Raw genomic sequence first — 11,288 nt, 5'->3', positions numbered from 1 at the left:
AATCGTCGAGATTACAACGCATATTGTCTTTTTCGTCACAATAGAATCGCAAACACTAGCTTACGAAAATCTAAATAAACTAGCAGCAGCTGCGTCAATTTTTTCTTTTTTCCAAACATGTAGCTAAATACACAAATAACTATAGCAAAAACAACTAATTAACTAGACGTTAAAGTTATCTAAATACAATTATAACCAACCTCTGGTATAAACTTTTGATTTAATGAGCTTGTTAGCGTCAACCACAACATCAAACATCAAAGCGACAGAAACAGCGCACGGAGGAACATTTCTCGGAAAGACTAACCTACCTCATAGAAAAATATACTCTAAAGCTACGAGTGTCATTGTTCGTTCGAGGACTGCCCCTCGTGGTCGGCCAGCGACTCCTCGCTGTCGGCCCGCTGGGCCAGCAGGAAGTCGATGATCCTGTAATCCCTCCCAGTCTCGGTATTAGCGATCCACAGGGGCAGCCACTTGTTCGCCAGCAGCCACTGCACCGAGACTTTGCTGATCCGGCCCGTGGCGTCCGTGGAGGTCCCATATATGCTCTCGAGGGCGTAGTGGTTGCTGTTGATGCTGCCGCACGAGGACGACAGGTGGCGCTCGATGCGGCCGATGCCGTGGCCGATGATGTCGATACGGCCGTACGCGTTGCCGATGCGGCCGTACGTGCTGCAGCTCGGCATGTCCGGGTTCACGTCGTAGATCGGCTGCTGGTCGTCGGCGGGAGGCGCTGGGGGCGGCGGCGGGATCGCCCCGTCCTGCCGAAGATCCTCGATCGTTTCGTAAATGTTCTCGTCCTCTTGGTTGCTGGCGTTTGGGTCGATGGTTTCGTAAAAGTTCGGCTGGTGGTCGTAGCCGACGGCGCCTTCCGCGTTGCTGTTTTCGTCGCAGTTGGCGTATCTGGAAAAAACTTTCTGAATCATTACGCTAATTTTAATTGGTTCAACTTAAAGAAAGAGCATGGAAAGTACTCGTGGAATGTCAAATTACGTTAATAACTTTTAAAAACACAATTAGGACAAATTGCAACCGAGTAATTGGGGAATTAGATATCGAAGAAGAAAAATTGACGTTTACTTTTTATTTTCAAATCAGATGCCTAACATTTAAGGGAAATTTCAGTAATGTAATTACAGCATTACAAAGACGGATATAAATGTGGATTCACTAAATGATTTTTATGAGCGAGTCGTGATTTTGGACTTCCATGGAAGTTAACGTCCCGTAAACAGTCTTGAAAAATAGACGCGTTTTGCACCAAGTATTGTAAATACAACGCTCTTTTCTCTTTTTTGATCCCTGGGTCTGATGCTCTTAAACGTGGAAGTTTAGGATAACTAAAAGTTTCACTGGGTTGTGAATGTACACACATGATACTAAAGGTACCAATGAAATCACTCGTTATAACTACTAGATTGTTTTCGATTTACTGCTTATTTTAATATTCATTCAAAATTTCCAGTACATGTAGATATCATACTAGAATAATATAGGGTACGTTAAAGATATATTTTGTAACAGGATCCATCCAAAAAATGGCTACTTTCAAGTTTTCTCGACCTTTCGTGACCCGTGCCTGCTGTCTGTCGCCTGTTTGTCGTCTGTATAGATTTTTATTACACACACAATCTTCGAAAATACCGAACTGTCATCACGTCACCTTAAAATTTGCTTAAGAATCGCCATTTCAATTTTATAAAATAATATCCTCCTGTACATGTACTTCTGTTTATTATTACTAGACTTTTTACTGTTTAGACCTTATAGGTTTAATAGAGAACATTATATCCATATGGTCTAAGAGATGTGGTGCAGTAACAAGTTTTCATTACAAAATTAGTAAAAAATTGTATTTATTGTAAATAGTTCTAGTCGTAGTTCTTGTATTTTGATCATCTAATTCTAACACATTATAGAACAAGAAAATATTTACCTTCAGTTTACAGTGTCCTGTAAAATTATATGTTCATGCACAGTTTTTCAAAGAAAAACCCTGTGGTGACCCATAATAGGCAATAACAAGATTTTAGTCAATTATTTCAATAACAACAAAAATTCAAGCATTTCTGGCATTTAAATTTCAACTACAAAATTTTGTAAACAAATTATGTCACTGGAGTACAAAACAGAAAAAACAAATTTTGGCGAGCCAATTTACGGACAAGAAAACGAAAAAGGAATTCGCACAACTGCACCACACAGGATTCTTAAGTTAAAAATATCGGTGGAGACAAGCCATACTATGTTGCACATTTTAAATGAGATTCAACTTTTTGTTTGGAGGGGATGAATACACAAATTTTCTTAACATTTTACCATTTGCACTGCGAACTAATAAATGTGGTTTGGAAAATAAGCACATCAAAATATTGAGACCCCCGAAATCACCGATATATTACTAACTCCACAAAATAAATATATTTTTTTCAACCTTCGTGGTTATTCTTTTCCAGTTAAAGCTCCAATTCAAAATTTTACTGTAATTTGGTAAAATATTTACAGTAATCGTCCTATTTTTACTTCCCGAGCGTAAGCTAAAAAAGTATAGTTATCGAATCCGTCGGACGAATTGCCATTTTTATGTTTTCTCGAAGTTTCATGACCCCTACAGTCCAAAAAAAGTAGTCTCCCGTCTCCGTCTGTATCCATTTTTATTAGACACGTAATCTCCGAATCTGCTACTAACTAAAATTTGGTTAATTATCCCCACCAACACCCCATTTGATGACGTCATTTCAATGAATTCTATTTTAAAATGATTTGAATGTTACACAAAAATATACTCCCCTACTTGTGTACGAATTCGCTTTTAATTTTTTCGTTAAACGGCCAAATTTTCGCAAAAACAATCGTACGGTATAACAGAAGGGCAACATGCGGTCGTGGCTTAGCCCTTTACTTTTTTTTCTTGCATTGATAATACGCTGTGATTACTTTTCTCTTGTACTGTGACTAATATTATCCATGTTGATGAGTTCATTACAAATTGTGCTATTGGTCAAATTAAGAACGATTCACCTCATTTTCTCGAAAATGTGAAAAATACGCACATCTTTAAATAATAAATAATGCTGATAAAATAAGAATTATAATATTTAGAACAATTTGTTCCATTGTGGTTTAATTAATAATTTAAGTCCTCTGGTTTAAGAACTAAATTTTTCATTCAAATCAAACCAATTTCTACGTGACATTCTTTCGATGTATAAATTAATATAAATAAATACTTGAGCTTCAATTTGCTATTACCTAGTGCTAAAGAACATTTTATGCAGTTAGTTATGTGCTTTAAATATATTTTACACTGGCTGTACAGCGCAGGGGCTGCGGGGGTGTTATTTCTACTTGACAACGGTTATCACAAAACGAAAATCGTACAATCAAATTTTATAACATTTTTTAAAAGCTGCATTTATAACCTTCGATCAATTTTTTATTGATCAAATTAAGAACCTCATTTTCTAGAAAATGTGAGAATACCCAGGTCTTTATTAAATAATAATCAAATGAAAATAATAATAATCATATGCAGAACATTTGTTCCACTGTGGATTAATTAATAATTCTAGTCCTCTGTTTTGAGAAGACAACTCATTCAAATTGAAAAAATTTCTACGTGACATTTTTTCAATGTATAAACAAAAACAATCCAAGTTAAGCATGTACACTGATAATAATACACACTTTTCCGTTGGTTATTTGTTTTCAATATACATTTTGTGTTATCAAAATTATAAGGGGAAAATTAACCCTTATCCAACCTTTTTAGACGCTACTGAAGGATAAATAGGTAAAATTAATTTATTTTATTAAATCCTAGCAATTGTAACAATAAAACTTTTGTCAAGACTAAATGTTGCTATAGAAAGGAAAGATGATCTTTTTATCAGAGGCGTACAACGAATTTGGACATATATTTTAATAATTTTTATCTCTAAAAGGAAAACACTTTTACCTGAACTTTTTTTAACTTTTAGCACCCATACTTCGAGACCATTTGCCAATTTTATTTTGTACGTACCTTTCAAGAACAGGCTGTATTGTCCATATGTCTACGGACGGCGCCTCCTTGGAATTTGCGCCCGCGCAGGGCATAGGATTTGGGGTGTCATTTACATCACTGGTTTTTAAGACATAAGGGTTATCAGAAAACATTTTTTTTTATAATTTTTCAAAGAAGCGGAATTTGTTGGACTGTGCTTCAAGGGCGAAAGAAATTCTGTCGAAGTAAACTTAGACCAATTTTTTTTTATTACACTCTCAATAAACTGCGAATTAATTATCACACGCTGACGTTAAAATATTTGCTACATTTACATTCATTTACAAAAATATAACATTGCTCGGGTTCATTTTAAAGCTGCAATAACAGCAGAGTGCACCAACGTTAATACAAAGTTGCACGTTCATGTGGGAGAATATTCAGAAATTTATAAAGTTTTAAATGCCAAAGTTTCCAGTAAAACCTCATGTTGCAAAGGAACCATCAGGACTGATTAAAACTTCAACTAGACAAATTAAGTGAAGCGAGGAAATATTAAAACCAAATCAAATCATGTAATTATTTACACCAAAATTTTAAAAATAATTAGAAACGCAAAACACTGCGGTAAGTTCAAAAAGCACGAACAGACCTCTAGAAAAACGTAAAATCATTTTTATTATGTAAACAAAGTAAGTGTCTAGAAACTTGAAGAGATAACTGATGTGTTTTATTAATTCACACCGCTCTATAGAATTGACATTTCCGCGTTATTAGCTGTCATCGATTAAATTTTAGGTTAATTGTAGACATACTTCACAACGCTTATATAAAATCAAAGCCAACTTGATGACTTTTTTAATCGAACACCCGATATGTTTTGGAATAGTTTTGATGTAAGAAAAATTCGTAAGCTTTAAGGCTCTGGTTTCACTTAGTAACTGCAACTTATTTATTACAATTACATTATTCACTTTTATACAAAAAATATAATTTCAAGATCAAAATTTTTCAACGAAATTTAGAATTCGATTTTTTTTTTAATTTAAACTACTTTTTATAAAGATATTCCGCTATGTCTGACGAAAATATTTATAAACAAACCTGAATATGCGTAAGTCTTAAGAGTTTCAAAATAATTGTTAATACAAGAAATATCGAAATGTCCTCAGGAGAAACTTTAAACACTAATAAACACTTACATGAAAAGCACCCACACTACAAATACATCTAAACATTTTCAAGAAATATTTTCAAATTTAAAATCTCATTGCATATTAACTTTTAAATTTTGTTTAGAATTAAAGACAAGTAATCCTTTTCAGCTACAAAATCATAAATTCAATTCATTGTATCGAAAGCTTATTTCCATTTTATTACATTCTTTGTAAGCCACCCACTTGTTCCTAAAATAAATTCAATTACGAATAACTGTCCACACTAGCAATGAGTTAATTACAAACTCGGTTTACCTTAAAATTTAATGTAGCCATAATTAGGATCTAAACAAAAAACTATCGCAGTTTTCTAGGTATTAATTTTTTTTTTCTAGAAATGGTAGTCATCGCTACTCACGTTTACAGCAACAACAAAACCAATAAAATTAATAATAGACCATTGTCAGATGCTGAAAAATAAAAAGACCAAGATAAACCCGATATTACACCAGACCACACGGAAATTTAATATAGCTCCAGTTACTGAATCTGCTACAAATATAAAAGAAATGTGGTCCCTTCACAGTGACAATTTTAGTATTAAAGCTAGTCACAGTGAACCAGACGTTTTTTTAAATAATTGTTAAAAATGTCAAATATAATATATTTACTATCCGAAAATACAAGTTGTAAAACATGCAGATAAGATTGAAAATACGTCTTTCAACGTATTGTTGAAGTTATTGTCTTACAGAATCTACCCGATAATTAATACCTATAGATATAAAGAATACATTATTAATTAAATATTAATTCTAATACTTAAATGAGCTGAACTGTAATTATCTGATAATAATCACTAAAAAATTATATATGCAATATTATATTAAAAAACACAAGCCACATTCGTGTTAAATGTAATTCTATCTCAAACATCCATTAGATTCACCATAAAATAAAATATTTATGTAGTGACATAATCTCGATGAGGTTTGTTATACAATTTTCCACGACTCTGGCTTCTTTGTACAATTCTTTTTAGCAAAACACCTATCACTCAAATAATGTCTATAAGCGTGGCACAATTTTTTACGCTGCACATATATATTTCCTGTGTACAGAATAGCAGAATTTATTCTCATTATCAAACTTGGTTTTGCGGTTAAATCCAATCCGTGCCGAATAGCTGTTTGAATAGTCTCCTTCATTAACCCGATCAGTTCATAATTAACAATTAAACAGAGCTCAACTTTAACAATTATAGTTTGTTACCAACTACACAACAAAGTTTCAAATAACTCACCTCGTAGATGTCGCTGTGACGCCACTGACCCTGTTGCCAGCATGAGGCGACCTTCAAATCGGCTTATCTATAATCGCAACCCCTGCATAGCTTCGTCCAATACCCATGCAACTGGGCAACATGGTCCACGTGTCGGTCTTCGGATTGTACACCTCCACCGACGACAGATTGCTGCATCCATCATCCCCTCCCACCACATACAGGAGTCCATTAAGGGCGACAACTCCTGCGTTGCGTCTGCAGAAGGTCATATCGCTGACCGGCGTCCACATTCTCTTGGCTGGATCATAAGCCTCGACGGATTTCCGTACTTGGGGGCCGTCGTGGCCTCCCACTGCGTACAGAATGCCGTCGAGGACGCCCACCCCAGCGCCGCTGCGGCGGCAACCCATGTCGGGTACAGGTGTCCAGCAATCAACATCAGGGGAGTAGCATTCGACAGAGCTGAGGCACTGGCGGGAAGCACCGTCGTAACCACCGACCTGAAAAATAACCACAGTTGTGAGACTAAAAGTAGAGGTGCACAGAAGAAAATTTTAACAAATATGTAAATACTCAAAATAAACTCTCGGAATCGTTTCTGAAAGTTATGAAAGTCTCTTTGCATTTAAAGGCTCACTAACACCGCAATTTACATCGGAAATAAAAGTGGCGACGCTCCAGAATGACCGTTTTATGGGAAATGATAGATCGTGTTAAGTTAGTCCTGAAGTACGTCTTTGGGTGTAAATATCAAGGATATGGCCCGTAAAATTTTTCATTTAAATTTTGTTAGTTTTCAATTTCAGTCACTTTGAATACAATATAGTTAGAATTCATCGTGCAGACCTTTCATTAGTATTGTTATTGACTTCTGCGATATAATAATATTTAAGTCACTTGGATTTGAGTACAACGAATGTAAAAAAAAAAGTTTTATTTACGTTAAAAAATCCACACAAATATGTGGTATCTGGTATCAGTTGCGGAGTTCAATCATTTTCGAATTAGTCATCGACACTTCCTAATGAAGATTAAAAAAAAAACAGAATTTGAATCTCACAAGATCAAGAAAAAGAAAATATCAAGCTATATAATATGTTTTGACCAGAAAAAATAACCCTATTAGACGTAAGAGCAATTAATATTGTATAAAACATGAGCAAAGAATCGAAAGCTTAAATTATAGACACCAAAGAAACCTGTGCTTTTTTGAAATATAAATTCTTTCTTTTTTCTTGTAAAGAATATTGTAGTTCTAGACTGTGTAAAAAAATTTCACTGAAATACATAATATGCTGCCCATTACATTGATACAAAATGAAGAGTTCTTTGAAAAATTAGGCACTTGATTAAAATTTCTTCTCCGTTCGATATATTTCATGAAGGAATTGGATATCTACTTCATGGAGGAATTGAATACCTGTATACATTTCACTTACACATAGGGGCTGTGTGGTTTACTAGAGCATCAAAATTAGGAAAATGTGCACTTTCTTCCAACGACCCTAACAGGAAATACTTGTCTTACGATTTTTTTTTTTTTTTTTCTTATTTTTAAAGTAAAATCAAAGAATTGCTCAACAGTAATTCAACTATCTGCTACCGTTCTCGTAAAGTTTTATAATTCAATAAAGTACTGGTTTCCCTTAAACTATTGTCCAACAACTTCAATTTCTATAATGGCCTTCTTACAATATTTTCTAATTTCTCCCTCAGTAATTTCAATATTTTATAATTTGAGGTAATATATTCAAACTATTATTGGTAATATTTACCTTCTTAGCAGGTCCTAATTTATTTCGAAATTTCATTGTGCAAAAACTGTCCACATACCAGAGTATCCAACATTAAAAACGTATTTTCCCTGCAAATGTTACCATAAATGCAGGAACGTGCTTTTAAAACTTTTATGAGAAGTTTATTTATAAACGTTTTGAACAAATATGGCGCAATACAGCTTTAATGATTATGTAAACTGGCGTTTAAGCGGGTGAAAATAAACATCACTGGACGGGCAGTTAGCTTAAATAAAACATATAGTTTTACAGCAAGGATAAAGGTAACACCGCGAAAATTATTTATAGATTATATTACTACAATGTAGCACGTAGGTATTAAATATTAGAACTTCGTGTAAGATCTGAGCTTTGTTGAATTTGATAATTATATGTTCTAACAATTTCCTAACTGGTTCAGAGTAGAAACGTTGGGGTCGATTTTCTCTCAAACATCAACCCGTACCTGGATTAAAATATTTCAGGTGGAACGCACGAATTTTGGTGCGATTTAGTTTACACACACCAGAAAAAAAATTGAACACGTGAGATATTCAATCCACCGTGGAACAAAAACACATTTCATTAAAACAGGGCATGTTTCATTATGCTGGGGTATCATAAATGTTTCCTGCGTAACAGAGAATATTATATTTATAATAGGAGTAGTTTTTTAAATTGTTATTTAAATAACCGTTGTTTATGTGTAACCACATAAACATTAATTAACCATTTCAGATTTTCTTGTGTTTCAAATTAACAAACACGCTTTTCTCTCGTTTATGTGTTTCGGAGTTACTAGCCAAAAACTGTCCAAAATAAGATCGAAGGAAACAGTCCAACCGCAGGAAAATTAAACAAGAAACAACTTACAACAAGAAAGTATGAAATACTAGACACTCAAAATTTCGAGAAATTCTTCAAAAGAAACCCAACGACAAGATATAGTAAAAAAAATTGGTTTTACGTTATTGTACAGAACTTACCTCACCCCTAAAGTACAATCAAACCGCGTTTTTTTTATAAAAAAAAATAGATCATACCATTCACAGTGTAACCCACCATCTTTGTGTTATTACCACAACGCTCTAGCGAAATAAGGTAATTCTATAACAAATAATAATATTAATTATAATAATACTTTATTTCCAACAAATATTTATACAGGGAAAAATTAATAATATTTATGAAATATGATTACAAAAACAATAAAATATTGTTTTTTTCCTCGTACATTACTATAAAATTTAAATTCAAATAAAATTTGGATATTTTTGTCAAAATCTGGATCTCTAGTACCGCAAGTCCGAGAGTATAATATTTTATAAAATTTAAATAGCATTTACCAACCAAAATTTTGAGGTAACGTGAACAAATTGTTGGTGAAGAGAATTATAAAATTTGACAATCAATAATCACTTCAGTAATTTCGAAGATTGTCCAATAAATATCGACACTAACAACAGATAGATAGAAAGGAATGTCGGGAAAATATGAAAATAGGCATTAGATAGATGTTGTTATGACATCAACGTTTTAGCAAGAAGATTTATACTAATTTGAAAAGGTGCTGTGTAAAACTAATAACGAGAGTACTGTATTCTTAAATTTTCCGGAAAATAGCAAGAACCCTTCTTGATTTGATTAATTAAAAAAAGGCGTGCTACCACTGAACCATCGCTATACTTACGAAGGTTCATAACATGTGTCTAATGAATAATATAAGACATAAAATTTTAATGATCGTTACTAAAAAACATTTTTCTGGACGTCATCAAATTGTTGGTGGGACAACAGGAGACAACTTTTTTCGTATACTAGAGGTCATAAAATGTCGAAAAAACATAAAATAGCCAGTCGCCCGATGGACCCGTTTACAATACTTCCTTCTCTTAACCTTGAGAAGCAAAAATACTGAATTCAACACCAAAAATAGAATCAAAAACCTACAGACACCAAATGAAAAAACTCATTAATCCAATGTGGACAAGACTTAAAAGCGATGCTAAAATTATGTCTAAAGCACATTTTTTTTTCAAATTCAACGAAAATTGCTACAAAGCAAGCGGCCTAAATACTCGTTCCCCACATTCACCGCTTTTATCTGAGATGTACGTTATGTACACGATGTTCAGTGCACACTAAAAAGAAGCCAACAGACTCTCAACACATTTTCTCATACAAGATGTAGAAACGAATCAATCTTTAACTTTAATTAATTACAGAAAGATTAACCAAACTAACCTGTATAATTCATTTTTAAAAGGAGCGGAAAAAATTACGCAACCCAAAAAAAAAACACATTCTATAGTTGTCGTTCCAATTTGTGTTTTACCCTCTACTCTACTGCGTCAAGTGTCCCTATAAATTTTGACAGTGTTTCTGGAATACCCATGGCGAGTTCCGCTTCCAGGCTTTTCTTTAGCGAACGACGCCTGACCGCCGTCATCGACGATGAGTCATACTAGAACCCATAGGCGTCGTACCGGTTTCTTTCATAATATAAATTGCTATACACGCTACTGGCAGTGTTTCTTAACTACTATCCAATGAATGGCACAGCACGACTAGGTTTAAGAACTGATACGCAACGTGCAAAAACACAATAAGGGCCAGTTATGTATCAGATGGTCGCCGTCGTGTGTTCGGTTAACGTATTTGACAATAGGGAATTTTTCCAATTCAGAGCGTGTTGACATGGTAATGCTTTATGGTGTGGCTGAGGGAAACGCCAGGTTGGCCCGCTAATTGTGGATCGAGCGCTTTCCAAATCGCGCGATTCCGTGTGCGCGAATATTTACATCAGTGGTACAGCATCTACGAGATCATGGTACCTTCAAGCCTCAACCTCACGATCGTGGCTGTTATAGGACCCAAAGAATACTGCAAGCAGAAGAACAAATTTTGGAACGCGTCGAAGAAGAGCCCGACATCATCACTCGTCGACTCGCAGCTGAAGTTGAAGTTTTACAGTTTATATATCGTACATTAAAAGAACAAGGCCTACATCCATACCACGTTCAAAAAGTGCAAGCTTTGGAGCCCGCTGATTTTCCACGTCGTGTAATTTACTTCGAATGGTT

The 11,288-nt window shown here is 34.4% G+C and overlaps 1 protein-coding gene across 2 annotated transcripts in view; it reads right to left on the bottom strand.

Moving 5' to 3' along the window:
* Positions 1-815: 815 nt before the first annotated feature.
* The window catches only part of LOC135132229 (ring canal kelch homolog), a 33,857-nt gene continuing 23,384 nt past the window's right edge, over positions 816-11,288 (bottom strand). Inside the window, exons 6-7 of one of the 2 annotated variants that reach the window (XM_064060246.1) lie at positions 6,449-6,930; positions 816-906 (exon numbers count right to left, since the gene is read on the bottom strand). In XM_064060246.1, coding sequence (XP_063916316.1) covers positions 6,502-6,930 — 429 coding nt within the window. In that variant the 3' untranslated portion in view covers positions 816-906; positions 6,449-6,501. Of the gene's footprint in view, positions 917-6,448; positions 6,931-11,288 lie in introns of both variants that reach the window. The other variant, XM_064060247.1, reaches the window with a different exon arrangement.

This window comes from Zophobas morio, unplaced genomic scaffold (genome assembly GCF_036711695.1).
Source record: "Zophobas morio isolate AGI-343-1 ecotype UQ-CSIRO unplaced genomic scaffold, CSIRO_AGI_Zmor_V1 ptg000021l, whole genome shotgun sequence".
NCBI classification, from domain to species: Eukaryota; Metazoa; Arthropoda; class Insecta; order Coleoptera; family Tenebrionidae; genus Zophobas; species Zophobas morio.
Note: the sequence above shows the minus strand (reverse complement) of the source record. Positions and strands in the feature narration are given on the sequence as shown.